The sequence below is a fragment of the Phallusia mammillata genome, chromosome 3 (genome assembly GCF_965637545.1).
Source record: "Phallusia mammillata chromosome 3, kaPhaMamm4.hap1.1, whole genome shotgun sequence".
Taxonomy (NCBI): Eukaryota; Metazoa; Chordata; class Ascidiacea; order Phlebobranchia; family Ascidiidae; genus Phallusia; species Phallusia mammillata.
Genome location: NC_137254.1, coordinates 28,528,619 through 28,546,907, shown reverse-complemented (window position 1 = coordinate 28,546,907; position 18,289 = coordinate 28,528,619). Strand labels below are relative to the sequence as shown.

Below are 18,289 nucleotides of genomic sequence, written 5' to 3'. Positions count from 1 at the left end.
ACTTTAATTTTAGTCATTTAGAATAAGAAAAACAATCTTGTGCATACTTGTAATTTGTTTATTATTGAAAAAATGTGAATGAGACTAACCACTCAACAGAAGATGTTTGAGTCCAAAGTTCTGGTAGTCACAGTATCCAGAATTTCCACCATCATAAACATACTGCATTATGATCTTCTAGAAATATAAGTTCGTCACAACAACAGGAAAACTACAGCCTTCACAGCAACAAAATTCAGCTACTTTCCTTCAAATAACTAACTTCTTGACCGACTTCCTGTGTTATGAGTAAGTTACTCAGAGTAACTGCTAGTTGTTGTTCACCAAAAGAGTTTCCTGTGCATGTTGCTAGGCTAAGAAAAGCTATCAAGTGGTTACTGTGGTATGACAGGAAACATAAGGAAAATCCAACAGAACTTAAATGTTTAGCTCCTCATCATGTACTGAGGAAATGGTTTTAACATTCATCAGGTATATGCAAACAGGTAGCAACACTTTCATCCATGTGTGTACAGATCTACACAAGAAACAAAAATATTGACAATATGCATAAAAATGCAAAACTTCAACAAAACTCCCTAAATTAAAAGTTGCATTACATCTTTAAAACTTTTGAACCTCTCTTTTAATAATTATTTGTTTATTTTCATCAACAGAGTAAAAAATGATTCTTTTCAATGCCATCATTAAATTTACACAAATTAATAACATATATTTGTCACTTAAGTTTTATTTCAATTTAATAAACATAGATAGGAGCCAATCACCTCACAAAACTTTGTCAAGATTGCAAAATGAAAGTAATTTGGCCAAACAAATCAAGTTAATCAAAAACAAGGTTCTCTTATCTGCTGCTTGTGTCCTGTAAAAGTTTTCAAACTCTTACATGTGCCATCAACTGTACAATATAATCTTTTAAAACAAGCAATACTCAGAAAAGGCAACTTTTTTTTATCTGAATTACTAATCTAACTGTCTAAGTCAAGAATGTTTTTTTCCAAGTTCTACCCAGTCCAGTTAACATTCTCTTTAAGAGCAAATGCAATGCACTAAGTTATGGCATGATGTGCCTTGTAAAATTATCAAACACCAAGACAAACGCAATTAGTCTTGACACGATTTTTTTGCTCTTTTCCGTTACCTACTACCAATGTGGGGCCACTGAAGTCCGCTCAGAAGTTTTGTGCAACTAGTATCATCTAGCACCGTTACATCTCCACGTTCAGTTTCGCATGACCAACTTGTCCCATTGTTCCCTGATATGACGTTCCAATGGCCATGTTCGTAACAATAAAATTAGAAGGCTATTGTCTGAATGTTGCAATGATTGGTTCATTTTACTGTACAACGTGGTCGAGTGAGGTGACTTTATTACTGCATTAAGTAAATTCGTTTGTGTTGCATTATTGGAGACAAATAAGGCTAAATTAAATTTTTGTGACGACAGACTTTGTGACAACTAATCTTCAAGTGAAGGCTGTCCACCTTGATTGTCGGTGAGTGTTTAATTTGACTTGTGACCTAAATTAATTCATGGGTTTAACACATGTGGCTAATGGCATACTGTATTTCGTATAGTGCTTGCACCTATTGTATCATCGTTCTGCAACTGTTGATGCGTGTGCTGTACCAGTGTTGACCTGCGTCGCAAAACAGTTGGTAAGTTGGTCATTTACGGCATTTTTTGTGCGTTGTCAAGTGTTTCGTATTCTTGTTTAGAAAACCGCTTCGCTTCGTTCTCATTCCTGTTTACGTCCGTTCCTGATTGCGTGCGACGTTGTGGCTGTTGGCCTGTTGCCGCTGTTGTCGCTATAACACGAGATTCGGGAAATGTGAGTTGTTAGGAAAGAGGCGGGGCACTGTTTACATTTCACGCACAGTTGATCGGTCATTTGAACCTAAATTAAAGTTGTTTTTAACTGGACCCTTTCTGAACTGATGCTAAATATTAATTATTGCCTGGGAATATAATTGCTGAGTAAGGCTATATCACTCACAACGTTTGAAGTATGATACTGCTATTGCAAAAAAGGAAGACGCAATCTACTTCACTTATATAGTCATATGACTTGTAAGATCTATATCCATCTCAAATTGGATCAGGTCAGTCTAATGTAGAAACATGTTTAACGTACATATAGTTTACTGCATATTAGTTTCTCCGTGCTGAAATCAATAAAAATATATATGTTTGATCGATCCAATTGACATAGGCACAAAAATGAAAGTCTGCTAATGCCTTTGTTTGAATCATTAAAAAATACATTAAAAAAATGATGCAGTAGCAAAAGCTGTGTATTTGTCGTCAACTGAAATGACAAAATGGAAAAAGTCGTCTTTGCTCTGCCACACTTTTGCTTCAAGCATATTTCCCAAATTCATTTCACCAACTATCAAACACACATAAGTTTCCATCATCTGGTCTTCCAATCTACCGCACAATGTTGTTTGAAAGCCTTGAGACATTGCCTCACCCAAGCACTCCAAAGACACAAGCGCAATCACGGCATGGTTTGCGTGACCGTTGAAGTCAGTTTCACAAAATGTAACTTTCCTTTTCCACGAAAACACAATTGCATCAGCAGGAAATCTTTTCAAAAGATTGATCTTCAATTCACGTTCAGGTGTTTGGTAGCCATTTACGAAAGATCTAAAACGGTCAGGAAATGGTGCTGGCCGTCGAGTGGCTACGTTTGTCAGTACGGCAAGTATTGTTGTCTGTAATAGCAACTGCCCGTTCGTGCAGTCCACAACATCAACATGAACTTGTGTGGTTGTGTTTTTTACCGATGCGAAAGCAAAATGCGCTCTGGTAGGTTTGCGTAGTTTTGAACCGGTAGATGTAGTCCCGGTGTACATCCATTCTTTTGCCGCTGACATGAACTTATACTCTTGCTTGAAGTAAAATATAGTTCGTTCCAGGTTCGGCACACTCTCGTTGCAGACATGTTGAAATACAGCATTCAATAACGTCATGCCTGTGTGTTCCACTGCCTTTAACCATTGAGTAGGATCGCAAATACCTGCAAACATAAACAATATGGAGATTGCTATGTGCATAAAATGTATTGTCTGTGTGAAATTACTACATGCAGATTTTTGTCTTGTTTTTCTAGATTATTATAGGGCTAGTATAAGTTATAAGACCCTCTCTAATTATCTACTGATAAGTGATACCCCTTCTACAACGGCCTTATATTGTCAATCCTTTCGGCCCAAAAAGTGAAGGCTTGGCCTACTGTGGAAACCAGGCCGTTGCCCCAAATATAAACGAACATTTTAAAAGAAAAACATGATTAAAAACCTAACACAGCAATAAGCAAACTAAGTGTTTTTGACCAAACTACCACCAAATGGTTATTTACCCGTAATTGTATTAATCAAATCGATTTACCTTGGGTACAAAAACGATGAAATCCAAGATGTCCAAAATCAACAATCCCCCTGTTTGTACCTTCATAAATGCAATCCATGTCGCTAGCACTCAACAATAAAGTTGTGATAATCTGTGCATGGTTTACAAATTCCGGATGTGACAATTTGTTAGTTCGTGACATGTAACAAAACGCCGTGTGTTCTGGTTGAATGCACATTTACCCTGTAGCAATCGGTTTTCTGTTTCCAATGTCCAAGTTTTTTTGTGGTTGATGCATATCGGAACCCGCAGGTTCAATTTTATTTTTACCGTGAAATCTAACTGCAGTTTGGCCATTGCAGCATAAACAATTGAAAATAATTGAGTATCAGTCTTAAGGGCAAGCATTTAAATCTTTAACTCTAAATGATAAAGAGCATTAATGCACAAGCGATTGCTCTACAACTTGTTACATTACAATTTGTGTGAAGAAAACATAATCTCAAATACAAATCATATTCGATCATCTCTAATAGTCGAACTGTATTTTGTTATGTTTGCATCATTTAAAGCCGTTAAAAAAGGATACAGTAGCGAAAGCTGTGTATTTGTCGTCAACTGAAATGACAAATAGAAAAAGTCATATTTGCTCTGCCACACTTTTGCTTCTAGCATATTTCCCAAGTTCACTTCATTAACCATCAAACACACATTTAGCCGTGCTAACATTTGGTTTGTCATTAGGGTCTTGCATTGTGAGGCTGTTATGGCCGCGTTTTTATTGTGTGGTAAACCAAGGCATTACTTGTTTTTTAAATTGACCAAATTTGAGTGATAAATTAACACCAGCATACAACCCTACTTCATCCAACGCAATAGCAAAGTTAATGTTTGGCGGTAAACAAACTACATGAAACTATTTCATGAACGACAGAAGAACAAATGCAACACGTTTCTGTTGTCCAGTCGACATGATAAAATGAAACGTTTCGTCAGCACCTTGCCACATTTCTACATCAACAACTACACCTAAAGGAGACTCGTTTACAATAGTTAACGAGCCTCGTTTCACCATGCACAAATGTAGCTTGTCCGGCAGAACAATAGGATAACCTTCGAGCAAAGCAGCGTCAATGCATTTCATTGCCATAAGGATGTACACCGTGTTATTGGCATGTATATTCCTATCCACATCTGTTAACTGAATTTTTCTACCCCATTTGAAGACTGTAACATTAGAAGGCGGTGTTCTTGGCTGGTCGTCCGAAAAACTGTACGGCGGGGCATCGTGGCTGTTGACAAAGGTTTTAAACTTCGCAGGAAATGGAGTAGGCCGCCGCGTATGTTTGTTTACCAACACAGCGTATAATCCTAAATTCATCAACACATCTCCAGTCTTTGGATCCACGGCATTACAAAGGTAAATAGCCGAGGTGTTTCCCACTGAGCGCGTTGTATGGACGAATCGAATCGGCATTTTCAACTTCGTCGCCTTGTTGTCAATAACACCTTGAAGAAACTCACGAGCTTTGGGGGTAAACTCGAATTGACTACGAAGCAAGAACACCGTGCGGTCTTGATTGAGAATAACTTCATTGCACACTTGTTCGAATACTCGGCAGCTGAGCACTACCCTGCATAGCTCAGCATATTTGAGCCACTGTATTGGGTCACATACACCTAGAAATCACAATATGTTATTAGTTAACGGATAAGTTTATTACCAAATAATGCACACTAACTTTTGTTGCTATGTCGATTCAATTCTATGTGGCTAACTTCAATGTAACCGCTAATTCCATCCTTAAAATGTATCTCCATTTCAGTTTGAAGCAAAGCAGCTCATCAGCAACTGTACACGCCGACTTGAGTTAAATTTTGCAGTACCAAATTTTGGTTAATAATTAACAGATCTGGACGGTGCGATCATATCACCTAATCCTATACATAAACGATTATACGTGGTTAAGTATAACGAAAATACTATGCATACGAAAAGAGTTATTGTATTGTATCGGCTCATGATACATGCTTTGCTGGTGTTGTAACTGAACATAATATGACACAAGCAATATTTTTTACGAGTCCATGAACATACTGCAAAGCGGTTGAAAACGTACAAAATTGAGATTGAATACGTAACCAAAGTCCATCCAAACAGCATTTCTCGAAAGTTTGCGGCGTTAATGTCAATATGAGTGGTCTTGCAACACAACTAGCCTTTATACATCACAAACAAGGCAGTGCCAACCAAAGTACAACAGCACCCTCGTAATTAGCTGAAACTGTCCAGTTATTCAAGTCCGAATACACAACACCAGGTTTTTTTTAAGGTTTAGTTTGGGTGACCGCTAAGTAGTTTTAAGAGACCGCAAGTGTTTCATTTAAATACCAAAAACTGTAGTTGTAGTTGCAAGTCCAAATTTTGGGAAACCGCTGGAGAAATTTGACACTTAACACCTTAAAAAACACACTGCACAACACTATTCGATGGCAGTGGTTTCAACGCTGGTTGCAGTCAGACTTTTCAAATCTTTCTAAGTTGCCACAATGTTCAGTTGGGTCTTTATGTAATGTGGTGCAGAGTTGTAAGCCGTGTCGAGCTTTTGAGGGCCAAAACGACTTGATTCGGGCCTGGATTCACACCCGCCTATTTGTGTCGCAATTCCTCCAACTATCCAGCCTAATGATGTTGTTTTTTATTGGGTTTGGGCTTTTATGTTTGAGTACGAGGCGGGTTCGGGTCCGATTACAACTCGTATGCAGCACTTCGAGTTCAGTCCTCATCATCATCGTCAATAATCATCGCTTTCCTTCGTTTGTCTTGTGGCTTCTCGGGTTCTGATTCATCGCCGTCGCTGTGATGGAAACCAAAAACGTCAGGCAAGAAAAAGGCTAAGCTGAATTATGTTGGAAAAAATGTTGCAAGCAACCGTTAAAGTGTTCAGCTTATAAAATCGGAAAAAAATGCTCTCGTTTTATCGCCCCTTTTTCAAAGAAACAAATTAGGTTGTTTTAAATGGTAAAAAAAACATTAAGTAGGTTTCGAGGTAATTGTAGAATTGTGCAAAGGAACATTATAAACTTTTTTATGACTGTGGAAATAGAAGTAACTTAAACCTAGGTATTTTTTTGTAAAACTTTACACACCTGTCTAAAGTTTCATTCATTCGTTTCCGTTTCTTCGGCGGAGCAAGTGATTCTACGGCACTGTCAAGCTGAGTGGCACCAACTGAAGTTGGGATTCGCCAAAACCTCTCCTGTATAAAAACTCGCTTCAGCAAATGTAACCACAAGGGCAAAGGCAAAAAATTAAGTTTACTAATAAAATCAAAATTAAATTTCTTCTATCCAAAATGAAGGGTAGATTTACAGGGGATTCATCTTTTCTGTTACCCGGACTTGCTAAAGAGCTTTATTGAAATTGATTAAATTCATGTAAATTGTAAAGTTTAGGGTTGTTGAACATTTGAAGACTGCATACAAAATGACCAATATACTTAACCTGCTCATTTGCAGGAGCTTTTATACCAACAGCTTTCAATAGCTTTTTAAAATTTCTATTGGACATCGCACTTTCTTGTTCGTCTGTGAGGGGGACCAGAGGGACAAGATCACCTGTAAATATAGAAGTTCAGTTAAAGTCGGTTTTATTGGCCTCATTTAAAAAAAAAGTTAATTCAAACCATTAAATAAATCACAAGGGTGAATGGTATCGCAGTTTCAGTTCTAAAAACACTAACGTAACAGATTTAACTAACGCTTAGCTATTGCCAAAAATTGGAACGGTCAAACCAGTGAAATACAACATTACACAAAAGTAGCACGAACTGTATGGGTGACGTCACAAACCAAGTTGTCTCAGTTGAAGGTTCAGTATAAATTATAAGTGTAAGCGGACCATGCAATCATACCATCCGTTTGTTCGTCGTTGTTTGAAGAACTTTCCACGCACTCTCGTAACCACGTGACCTGTGCTTCCAAACCAGCCTCGAAGCAGTCTCTCGCAAGCGCCTCAATGCTTATAGCAGGGCCTGTAAAAACGTAAATTGTATAGCCATTCTCCTAACTAACAGACGTGTGTTTTTCATCTTGAGAGAGGAAATTCAAGTTACTACTTACCAGCTGCTGCGGATTCGTCGCCACTTGAGTCTGTTTCATTTGCACTTGATTCATCTGCATCCTGATCATTGTTGTCGTCACTATCACTCCCACCTACAAAAGTTTAACAATCGCCATTGTCATTACCCGAAACAAAAACAGGACCGTGGCATATGATATGACAATATGCTTATGGCAGTTTTGATTTCGATCAACTGGATTCGGTAAATCCGGATCTTCGCCTAATTCCAACAAAACGCAAGGTACAAATGATTTGTAACGCGGTAAGGCTTTAACTGATCGATATCGGTTAATTCAGAATAATCCGGACAAATTCGAAAAATCCGGACATTTTGTTTGGAAAATCCGGACACTTTGGTCCAAACGGGTCCATATTAACGAAGGTTTACTGTATTACAGTGCTGGATTAACCATTAGGCAAAGTAGACACGTGCCAGTCAAAAATCCAGGCCACTTTAAATGATTTGGCAACACTGATAATTCCAAACTTTTAGTTGGCAACCCTGATTCAGCAGACCCTTAATCGGGCCCTGGTCTTCTAGCTCTCTTGCAGTTTTTCTTCAGATCCTTTATGTGTTTTTTCCAAGGACTCCAGACTTACCGATATGCATTATTTCTGCTTGGGGGCGGTTACCCTTAGATTTTCTTGCTTTCTTTTTGTAGAGCTGCTTTCTGCAAAAGATAAAAAGTCATTCTTTTCTACTGTGCAACATAATAAAAACAAACAACTTGAAACTTGCCGATCAGTGGCCAAGCCCAGGGAAAGAATTTTGTCAATGACCTTTGCTTTTGATTTCTTGTTGCTTAGCATTTGAATTATGTTGCCCACTGGATCTGTAACATGTAAAGTAGAGACTATGGAAATCGAACCAAACCAAATCGATGCTCGAGATGTAAAGATTAAAACGATTTCCGAAAAAAATATATAATAGCTTACTGTTCTATGTGACTCGAGCAATTTTTGACACATTTTTAAAGTAATAAGGCTATAAAAGGGTTGCCATACCTTCCTTATTTCTAAGATTTGTCCTAATTTTGAAGGGCAATGTCTTGGAAAAATTAATTGTTCTTATTTCTCAGAAATGTCCTAGTTTTTGACTTAAGTCCTCATTTTGTCTTATTTTTTTAAATTACGAGTCAAATCCCTGGTGTGTTCATTTTTCGGTTGCCCTTGTTAATTTTTTCAGTTGTTCTTGTAGGGGCTCATGTCGATAGCAAACCCTGGCTATAACTTTGGATTTAAGCATTTAACCAAAATTAGTTATTAACCGGGTTGCTATTAAACAAAATCAAATGTACTATGAACAGTTAATATATCAGTGATGCAAAATTAAAATTTATCTACATCAAACCTTCTGAGCTGGAGAATTCTTCGTACAAACGTTTTAACTCTTCTACGTCATCATCTTTCCACGTCACAGGAGCCCTGGAACCCTTAGTACGTTTCAAGTCGGCCAAGCTCTCAACCAGACCAATGTTTACAAGCTGATTGCAAACTTGTCTTCGTGTCCGTGTTTGATCAGTAATTTTCGTCAAAATTCCATCGACAGTGTCTAAAAATAAATATAAAGTAGTGTTGTTTCATCAGTAAGCCAAGTATTGATTGGATATTTGTTGCTTTTAAAATATTTATTACTATCAATATTATAAAACCAAATGTACCAATTTCTTGTTCTTTATACTGGTGATAAAGCTCCGTTAGTTCATTGGTTTCCTCCTGTGTCCATTGGATGCGATGTTGCTTCCTGAGAAGAGACAACTTTGTTTCAAATGTTCAGATGTATAAAAGTGTATCCCCTATTATGTTTTTATGTATACTACGTCCACTAATAGGGATGGGCCGAGCCGAGCCAGAACCCGAGTACTCGGTACCGAGCATCGCTGTTTTTAATGCTCGGTGCTCGGCCGAGCAGTTGCACAAACTGACCCGAGCGTTAAATTTGCATATTCATGCCCTGCTAACATACGTAACTAGTGTTCCAAAGGGTGTCTATGAACAAAAACTAATGATTTTTCAAATGCACTAGATGGTGTAAAAATGCGTACTTTATGGGCATGTACAGCTTAATAAAACACCGCCGGTGATTCAAGACGCCTTGTAGAGCTAAAACGTAGAAAGGGGATTTTTGTGACGTCATAATACACCGAGCGTGCTTGGCCGAGCACCGAGCATTAAAGTGAGATGCTCGGTGCTCGACCAAACAGAACATTTGCAGTTTTGGCACACCCCTATCCACTAATATGCTTTTTTCACAGGGAAACACAAGTGGCTGAGACAGGATTACAACCAACAACGTTGCCAACACATCAACCAATGGGCTTTCTTTTACAATATATTTTGTTGCAAATATGTGGCCATTGTGAAATACCAAGTCCTACCACATTTGTAGCAAAAAAATAACTGACAAAGCCTTACTTAGAACCAGCGTAGGTTCCGTATCCATCAGTTATCTCATGTGCTTCAGCTACAGAATTCCAAAACAACAGTTCAGCATAGACACAGGAATTCTTCTGTGAAACCTCAGAGAATTTTCCCATAAGCCACTTGGCAAAAGCAACAAGCTCCCTGTATGATTTGCTGTCAGTCGCTGCGGCAGCAAAAACCTAAACAAGAATATATCTATTAACAAACAAATGCTACATATTTTCCAGATGTCTTGGTTAAGAGTAATGTAATTCGTATTTATTAACTACGATTTTTTTCAGAAAAGTACAGTGTGTTGACAATAATTAACTAACTAAGATAAGAGTATTACCAACAGATGGATCTTCTGACAAGTCAAATATTTCATACCTGTTATGTTTTATTTGCAGCCAAACACAGACAACGTACATCACTTTATGATTTCAATTTTGAATTACAAACCAACCATTATTTTATCGTTATTGGATTGCTTTCATTGTTTTTAACTGATAATACTGACAGGATTTAAAATAATACAAACAAATAAAACTATTACAAAGGTAAAAGTCGGTGTCTAACCTTTTGAAATACACGAAACAATGAGGCTTGAAAGAGTAATCCGTATGTCTTCAGGTCAAAACCAATGCGATGAAAAATTTTCACCACACAGTGATTGACATGGGCATCATTCTTTTCAAAGTCTTGAAGCAGTTTCACATAAGGAATTACCACTCTTGCATCAGCAAACCTAACAAGTAAAAATATGTTATAAAAAATCCAACCAGCAAACACAAATATGTAGTGTTATAGTTGTGCAATACTGGATTATAATACCCACAACTTGTTTTTCATCTATCATTTCAATTTCAACAAAACACTTATTTAACTAGAAGGGTGGCTTAGCACATATTGCCCTTGCATATACACTATAACCTATTTTAAAACATTGATATATTTCCTGCTTATTTTATATTGGGTCCCATACCATCCACTATCTTTTATAACCTTAGTTGTTTCTGCAAGCAGAAGCTCATGGGTCCCCACACATGCAAAGTTGTAGATAATGCATTTCAAGAGATAACCATGTGAAAGTTTGGTGTTGTAAGGTAAACGCAGTGATCGGCACTGGGCTTAAATAATAATACAATGTAAAAACATAACATTTGAGTATGTTTAATAAACTTTGCAAAATTTCATATAATTAGAATGTTTTTTAAAAGTTCATTTATTTTAGGGGGCTAGTTGAGTAAATGTTGGGGCTAAAGGTAAAACACATCAACTGAAACCTACAAATAACATAGTCCACATACTACCCCAAATTTTATCCAATCCCGACACTGTTTAAAAAACTGACCCATTGTAGGGGACTAGTGGGGTAACTAATGGGGTCAGACACTCAAACTAAAAAAATATGAAATCTCAATGACTCAATCAATAGTACTGCAAAATTTCAGCCCAATCCGCCAATGTTTAAAATTTCGACCACTAGAGGTGTTTTGAGCGACAACCGTTAATGTTTCAGGTGTCATAGGGCTGTTAACAACCCCCTAACTAACGTTCACCAAGCAATCCACAAAGTCATAAAAGAGTAACATACAACTGCTTGCCCTTGTAACACTATTGAGCAACAGAAATCTTTCGTTTGTGGTGCCCAGTAACATACAAATACGTTTTACACTTTAGGGTCTTGTGGGGTAAATGATGGGGCTACATGGTTGAACACACCAATCGACATCTATAAATGGCATACTCTACAAGCTATCCAAATTTCAGCCAATTCTGACACTGTTTAAAAACTCACCCATTTTAGGGGGCTAGCGGGGTAAATACTGGGGTTATCAACAAAAACGAAGTGGGAAGCACATCTACATAACTACATCTACCATCTGTGTAAATTTCATCCAAATCCATCAAGGATTTGATAGAAAAATGAGTCTGACAAACTTCGGGGGAAAATACCCATTTTAGGGGGCTAGCGGGGTAAATACTGGGGTTATCAACAAAAACAAAGTGGGATGCACATCTACATAACTACATCTACCATCTGTGTAAATTTCAGCCAAATCCATCAAACATTTGATGGAAAAACGAGTCGGACAAACTTTGGGGAGAAGAAAAAAACAAAAAAACAATTTGAGTAAAATCAATATGTGTCCCCTTCAGGGAAGGGGACCCATAATAATTGTTTTAAATCCGGGACTAAAAAGGAACTTGATTGAAATCCAAACTACCAGAGAGCTTGGAACTTCAAATACATTTTCTAAAAGACTATATGACAATAACTGCTGTTTTCAATTGAACAGTACTTTTTAACAAATTCTTGAAAGTTAAATTCGATTTCTTTTGTCCTCCTGGGGGCACTCTCTTCCTCTTCATCAATTTCATTTTCATCTTCCTCGTCAGGTAAATTCTCCACTGGGGCCTCAATATCTGTTTCGAAAACATTTTGAAAATATCTTGAATAAAGACAGGACAAGCCAAGCCAGAAGAGATACTTAGCTAGAACATTGAAGAGGACAAGATTAAAACCAGAAACTTACGAGATAAATCTGCGAGGCATATTTCATGAAGCAAAGTTATTTCCTCATCTTCAGTTGTCGTTTCGGTTCCAAATATTCCCTTTTCAGGCCAAACTGACCTACACCAAAAAATAGCCAATGGATTCAAAAACGAAATCATTTTTGTATAATGCTTTTTTTTAAATCTAAGCACAGTTCAAGAAATACAAATTTGATTTAATATAACACAGGCAAAACAACCTTCCACATGTTACTACATCAGTTGCAGACACTGAATATTAAGTCATTGTATTGAAGATCTTCCACTAAATAATGCCTGTATTGATCTGATCCATAGGCTTAAATATGCCACAAACACTGCACTACTACTAAAATTATGCTGCAAACTTACAAAAAGAATATTTTGCCTACTGTGGTGGAAATACCTTGCAGTTCGAAGCACTTGAACAGCTTGTTCAGTTTCTCCATCCAACAAATGACATTGAGTTCTAAGTAGGGTTTGCTGTTGTTGCATTTCTTCGGATATGTCTGAGGTAGGATCGAACACAGAAGGTATTGCCGAATTTGAAGATTCAATGTCTTTTGACACCTGTTTAAAGAACAAAGGCAACTGCTTTATGATACTAAAAAGAAATGTATCTAAAGAGACTGGCTACACAACATAATACAAGGTAATGTAAAAGCATAAAGTAAGGCTTTTTGTTGGGAAATTGGGAAATGATTATTGAAATGTCAAAGTGTTTCTTTTGGCCTGCCAGTGTGCTGTTAAAAGAGCATGTTTTTTGGAAACTTTGTCCTTTAGACAGTGAACCAAAATTTGTGCAACTTAAGGTGTTTGTGTCTGAATGGTAAGTGGAACCTCTTGCCTTACTTGGGTAAACCTTTAAAGCTTAAAATGATGAAATTCTCAAACAAACCATTTTGAACCAAAACCATTGGTTACATATTGAATTGGAGGTTTACCTTGACAGCTTCAGTCACAGAGTTTTGGATTTCACCCCACTTTGCAGCTTTTTCTTCTTCAGTAAAGGTTTTGCGTTCCTGGGCCGCTGCTGTCTTTTTCTTTCTCCGCTTTTTGCCAGGACCTCTCACCTTTGTCTCCACAACAACTTTCTTGTCTCTGAATACAGCATTTATTTATTTGAGCAACAAAACAAAGCTGACATATACACAGGAACAAAATCCAATTGACTAAGCTTTACTTTAATTGGGTATAAAAGACCTTTGTATTTTGAAACAGTTGTGGTAAAAAAACCTGCAAAACCTTTGAAAAGATTGGTTTCACAGAAAAAGTTGTTTGTATATGAAACATATCCATGTCGACCCACTACATTTTTCAAGGTGAAAACGTCCACAAAGCTTCTCTAAGTTTTATTGTGAAATGTGTTAAATGGTCCTTTAAGTTTAATTGAACAATACAGTAGATTTAAGTTGCATACTTGCAGAAGTTTTCAAACATCTTGAGGAAGAGGTGTGTGGCTTTAGCCACATCTTTAAGAAATGCTCTGGTTTGCTTGCGTTCATCAAACTTGCGTAATAGAGTGAGAAAAATTTCACGGTATTCCACCACATAGAAAATATTGTCTGCAAGAATGACGCATGTTCTAATTCAAAGATTTTGTGTATATATGTATAACAGAGAAAGGTGTCAAAATGAAATGTAAAATATGAATTTCTTTTTACTTAATAGCTATTTAAATTTAGAGGTAAATAAACTGTTTTCTTACTCATTAGTACTCTTGCACTTTTGTTTAATGAAGAATCATTTGATGTTTCCATTACATAAACAGTCATGAGGAACTCATAGTAACATCGCAAAGCCAAATGCATCCTAGGTGAACAAAAAACAAAAAATTGTTTCTTGCAAATGCATCTTAGGTTGACAAAAAAGTAAACTTGCTTTTTGAAGCTTGGCACATTTTAATTTAACCCTAATTTCCTGAACCAACAATGGAAAACATTGGTGTTATCTAAACGTTCACAGTCATCAGAGTTTGGGAGATAATTTACCGTTTTCCCCAAGCTGCAGCTTCATGCTTGTCAACCGTCATCAACTCAATATAATTTACCATCTGTGTATCAAGAAAGTGAAGTGTAGAAAGTTGCATGGTTTCAGACACAAGCTCGATTCGAAAGTTGTTATGCCTGAAAACAAAAAAAAGTAAACTTTTTCACAAATTTAAAAGATTTTAAAAAGTGAATTATGTAGTGTTGTGAACTACGAATAACAAAACTTGTATTAAGTTACAAGTTCAGGAAATATTTATTTCCAGGCTAAAATCAGTGTTGACAGTGTTGTAAAAACAAATTAGTTTCGCTAAAAAGCATCTTCAGTGTCTAGAGAGCAATAAAACGGATAACAATTAGAAAAGGCATTACAGATAGAAAAAGCTTTTGGTTCCTTCGCACACACAATCAATCCTCAACTGAAAGCCCAACAGACTAAACTGACAGAACACGCAGTCAAAGATAAGAAACGCACGAAAGATAAAACCGTAAAAGCATGAAAGGTGGAAATCTTTGCGACAACAGAACAGGGACAGATTCCCAGAATAACTTTACCAGGATTTGTATTAAGTTAAGCAATATGTTGCAAACAGGCATTCAATAAATAACAATGGTTTTGTGCCAACTTTTTTTGTACATATGTCAGTTAGATACTGATTCAGTGGGAGGTATGAAAATGTCTCACTGTAACAAGCTGCATGATGGGTACACATATATAATACACCTGGATTGGTATCATTTTGTTCAGTTCAGTCTAAATGACTAAATGTCCAACCTACATAGCTAAATAACATTGATTAACATTTATTTAGATAAATTACCCAAAACGCAAACCTATTGAATTCAAGGAAGAAGCTCATTGTCCAGAAATAATAAGTTTCATCTTGATCTTGGGCCTTTTCTCTTGTTATCCGGTCTTTAACTGCTCGCATAAACATGTTGTAACTGTTTTCAAGCAATCCATTGCAAAAGGATTTCAACATTATGCGAATGTTTCCAGATGACCGCCTAAAACATGATTGTACAAATTTGAAATTTTTTTTAACAAAAACTGGACTGTATTTAGTTTGAATACTTGGAACAGGCAGTACCTAAATATATGCTTCAATGTTTTAAAATTCAGTTTTTATTACATATATACCTTTTGATTGAATCATCAACTAATGCCCGTCGATTTCTTGCCTTTTTCACTTTAGCTTTTCCTTCATCAAATGACATCTTCTCACAATGTTTAACTGACTTATGCAGAATAACATCCTTTTCATCAGCTAAAGCTTTGGTTCCCATACAAACATAAGTACCTCCAAACCTTGAGTGCCTGGAAATAGCAATTGTGTAAAATGTTTACACAACATAAGTAGAGCAGTTCAAACGTAACAAGTTAAAATAATTTAAAACCTATAAGGCAATCTTATGCATTGTACCATGGGCGCTTGTACAAATACAAACCTACAAAATCAGATCAAAACCATTGACCATATTAAAGATGTATATACTAATACTAAAATGGATTTACGGCTACTCAACAGACAATTCCAGTTACATACATTGCTGACAACTGAATATGGCTTTTAACAATTTATTAACATGACATATCTTTATTTTTTTCTGTTCTGCACTGATAGTGCCATATTTTTTTGGTGAAATCAATATCTGCAGTGATTTGTAATAAGAATACACAGACCGATTTGAGCATGCTAAATTTGTCAGCTAACATGTGCCATTGACATTACTGATAGAAGAATATTACCATGGTGTCATCTTGGCACGATTTTGTTTTCTTTTCGCATCCTCAGCTCTTCTCAATTCAAGTAGTTTATTTCCTTCTTTTTCTCTTTCAGCAGCATTTGGCACAGTGCCAGCTTTTGCAAGGGTTTCTGCTTCCTACAAACAAAAGTCAATGTTACAAGGTACAATGTTGCCAGTCAGATGACTGAGCAAAAAACAAAGATACCTGTTCTTTTAAAAACAAACAAATAATTTCCATCAAATGAAGTGAAAATTCTTGTTCTGTGTTGGAACCACTCATGTAAAGCAACAATGACTCCACACCTGCTGCATGTAGTTGCCTAGTTATCAGTACATGGTTAATGCACACATAATACAATAACTGGACAAATACAGTACTAAAATGGTTACTTTCATCACTTATTCTGGTCATTTTTTTTTCTTCCCCATGAGCAGTCTCAATTATCACACAAAAATGATATACATTCCCTTGTGAGTTTTGTGAGGCAATTATACTTGTCCAAGGGTAAGTACAAAATGAATCAAATTCACATTATGAGTGTGTACTGTCCTAATAGCCCAATGAAGCACCACATTACCATAATGCCAAACCGAACACAAGTTTGTTGCAAAATAAACATAGCTTTCAGATCTATTTAAAAACACAATGACCGGAAATGTTCGAAAAGCCACCAAGGTTAGGTTAATATTCTTGCCCTTACCATAGCAGTTTATCATGTGAAGACATATCCTCTGATGTTCTTTCGGTGTCTTCAGTGGTAGGAGGGACATGCAGAAGATTCCTCAACAAAACCAAGAATCGTTCAATCACCAGGCCTTCATCTGGACGACGATCTTCCCAGTCAGTTTCCAGGATGTCATAAACTTTCTGCGTAAGCACCTTCCACACTTTTTCATGACTCCCAAATGCCTGGATATAAAAAAAACTCATGTTGGATCTTTTATTCATAAAGCTAATAGCAATGTTTTATTTCAAACTTCAAGTTTTTGGATAAAGCTTCATAATAAGGTCATACCGCTGCATTCAAACCTCTTTATATGCTTGATTATGTTGTAGAACTTCCAAGTAATGATGATGCATCACTGTATCCTTTGGTATTTTACCACCAAAGCAAAGTAAAGCTGGCTGTGTGAGGTTAATTACTAACCTGCAAAGACAACAGAACTTACAACCAAAAATTTTGAAAAGTCAATCCACTCCACCGAGAATACAGATGTTTTCTTGCTAGTAATATTTTTTTCAAAAAGCTAACAATTTTAACAACAATACTGTATATTTTTGCGTCTATTGGGGCATTGTTTTCATCATTAAACTTTTAAACAGATCGTGTTCCAAATACAGTAGTAATTACACAATAGATTAGGTTGCAGGGCTGTGGATGTTGCTAGAGTTAACATACTTATTTACCTCAAAACGGCATGAAACAAATCACTGTCAGATACATACTGACACAATATAGAAATCAGGTCATTTTGTACAACATGTGCAGAGCCAAGCTGAACTCGAATGTCCCGGGTGCTATCTTCATTGTGAAGGTATTTAATCAAACATTTGATGTTATCTGTCAGAGCAAGAGAAAAACATATTACTTATCTGCTTCCAAACATAAATGTATGTAAAGCCTATGCAGACCATACATGAATATACAAATAAAATTGTCATATAAAACATTGCACAATTTTGAAAGGCTTTATTTTTACTGTCAATCAAAACATACCCAGGCAGTCATCCTCTTTGAAGTAGTTTTCTTCTTCAAGATAACCCAACGCATTGCAAGTTGCCAACAGCTCTGAATTCATACTAGTCAAATTTGTTTCAGACTGTGAGAACTTATGTTGATTAAACTTGTTCTGGGCAGCATCAAAAACATTTTATTTTCAGTTGTTATTCCTGCTATTTACGGATTAACAACACTATTCTTACACTTAACAGTACACACTTGCAATGGGATTTCTTTTATTTATTAGCTAATTGGCCTTAAACACAAATAAAAGTGCATTTAATGTTTACTGCCTTGTACTTTGTGACGAGTGGGGGATTTTGTTATTTGGCGCGAAGAATTATCATGGTTCATTAAGTTTGAAAATATAAAATGTAAATTACCAAAACAGTAAATTTTCAATCTCTGTAAA

The 18,289-nt window shown here is 36.5% G+C and overlaps 3 protein-coding genes and 1 long non-coding RNA gene across 4 annotated transcripts; 1 reads left to right on the top strand and 3 right to left on the bottom strand.

Moving 5' to 3' along the window:
* The first annotated feature begins 1,310 nt into the window (after nt 1–1,310).
* On the top strand, nt 1,311–9,895 carry LOC145220741 (uncharacterized). Its single transcript, XR_013858261.1, has 3 exons — nt 1,311–1,496; nt 1,579–1,659; nt 9,734–9,895. It is a non-coding gene; the product is annotated as an uncharacterized LOC145220741 (long non-coding RNA).
* On the bottom strand, nt 2,126–3,769 carry LOC145220718 (uncharacterized). The gene is made up of 2 exons (XM_080087958.1): nt 3,395–3,769; nt 2,126–3,023 (listed from the first exon to the last, which is right to left on the bottom strand). The coding sequence occupies exons 1-2, from the start codon at nt 3,591–3,593 to the stop codon at nt 2,266–2,268; spliced, it is 957 nt and encodes a 318-aa protein (XP_079944084.1). The 5' UTR covers nt 3,594–3,769; the 3' UTR covers nt 2,126–2,265.
* Nucleotides 3,884–5,306, bottom strand: LOC145220719 (uncharacterized). The gene is made up of 2 exons (XM_080087959.1): nt 5,098–5,306; nt 3,884–5,035 (listed from the first exon to the last, which is right to left on the bottom strand). The coding sequence occupies exons 1-2, from the start codon at nt 5,174–5,176 to the stop codon at nt 4,272–4,274; spliced, it is 843 nt and encodes a 280-aa protein (XP_079944085.1). The 5' UTR covers nt 5,177–5,306; the 3' UTR covers nt 3,884–4,271.
* On the bottom strand, nt 5,328–18,042 carry LOC145220736 (protein timeless homolog). Its single transcript, XM_080087976.1, has 26 exons — nt 17,875–18,042; nt 17,565–17,718; nt 17,187–17,304; nt 16,858–17,066; nt 16,362–16,476; nt 16,158–16,291; nt 15,549–15,725; nt 15,242–15,415; nt 14,411–14,545; nt 14,128–14,231; nt 13,840–13,984; nt 13,364–13,520; nt 12,826–12,989; nt 12,422–12,519; nt 12,188–12,311; nt 10,461–10,629; nt 9,894–10,081; nt 9,140–9,222; nt 8,830–9,030; nt 8,214–8,311; nt 8,079–8,145; nt 7,478–7,570; nt 7,270–7,389; nt 6,861–6,973; nt 6,506–6,615; nt 5,328–6,213 (listed from the first exon to the last, which is right to left on the bottom strand). Exons 1-26 carry the CDS (start codon nt 17,954–17,956, stop codon nt 6,132–6,134), a joined length of 3,414 nt encoding a protein of 1,137 aa, XP_079944102.1. The 5' UTR covers nt 17,957–18,042; the 3' UTR covers nt 5,328–6,131.
* Nucleotides 18,043–18,289: the final 247 nt, after the last annotated feature.

What these genes read in the sequence shown, in the direction of transcription:
- LOC145220718 (XM_080087958.1), bottom strand. Translation starts at nt 3,593, where the DNA reads ATGTGCATTCAACCAGAACACACGGCGTTTTGTTACATGTCACGAACT. An exon ending in TCATCGTTTTTGTACCCAAG is followed by an intron (nt 3,024 to 3,394) that starts GTAAATCGATTT and finishes TTATGTTTGCAG; the next exon opens with GTATTTGCGATCCTACTCAA.
- LOC145220719 (XM_080087959.1), bottom strand. Translation starts at nt 5,176, where the DNA reads ATGGAGATACATTTTAAGGATGGAATTAGCGGTTACATTGAAGTTAGC. An exon ending in GAATCGACATAGCAACAAAA is followed by an intron (nt 5,036 to 5,097) that starts GTTAGTGTGCAT and finishes TGTGATTTCTAG; the next exon opens with GTGTATGTGACCCAATACAG.
- LOC145220736 (XM_080087976.1), bottom strand. Translation starts at nt 17,956, where the DNA reads ATGAATTCAGAGCTGTTGGCAACTTGCAATGCGTTGGGTTATCTTGAA. An exon ending in CAAAGAGGATGACTGCCTGG is followed by an intron (nt 17,719 to 17,874) that starts GTATGTTTTGAT and finishes TTGCTCTGACAG; the next exon opens with ATAACATCAAATGTTTGATT. An exon ending in TTTCAAGAATTTGTTAAAAA is followed by an intron (nt 10,630 to 12,187) that starts GTACTGTTCAAT and finishes TTTACTTGTTAG; the next exon opens with GTTTGCTGATGCAAGAGTGG.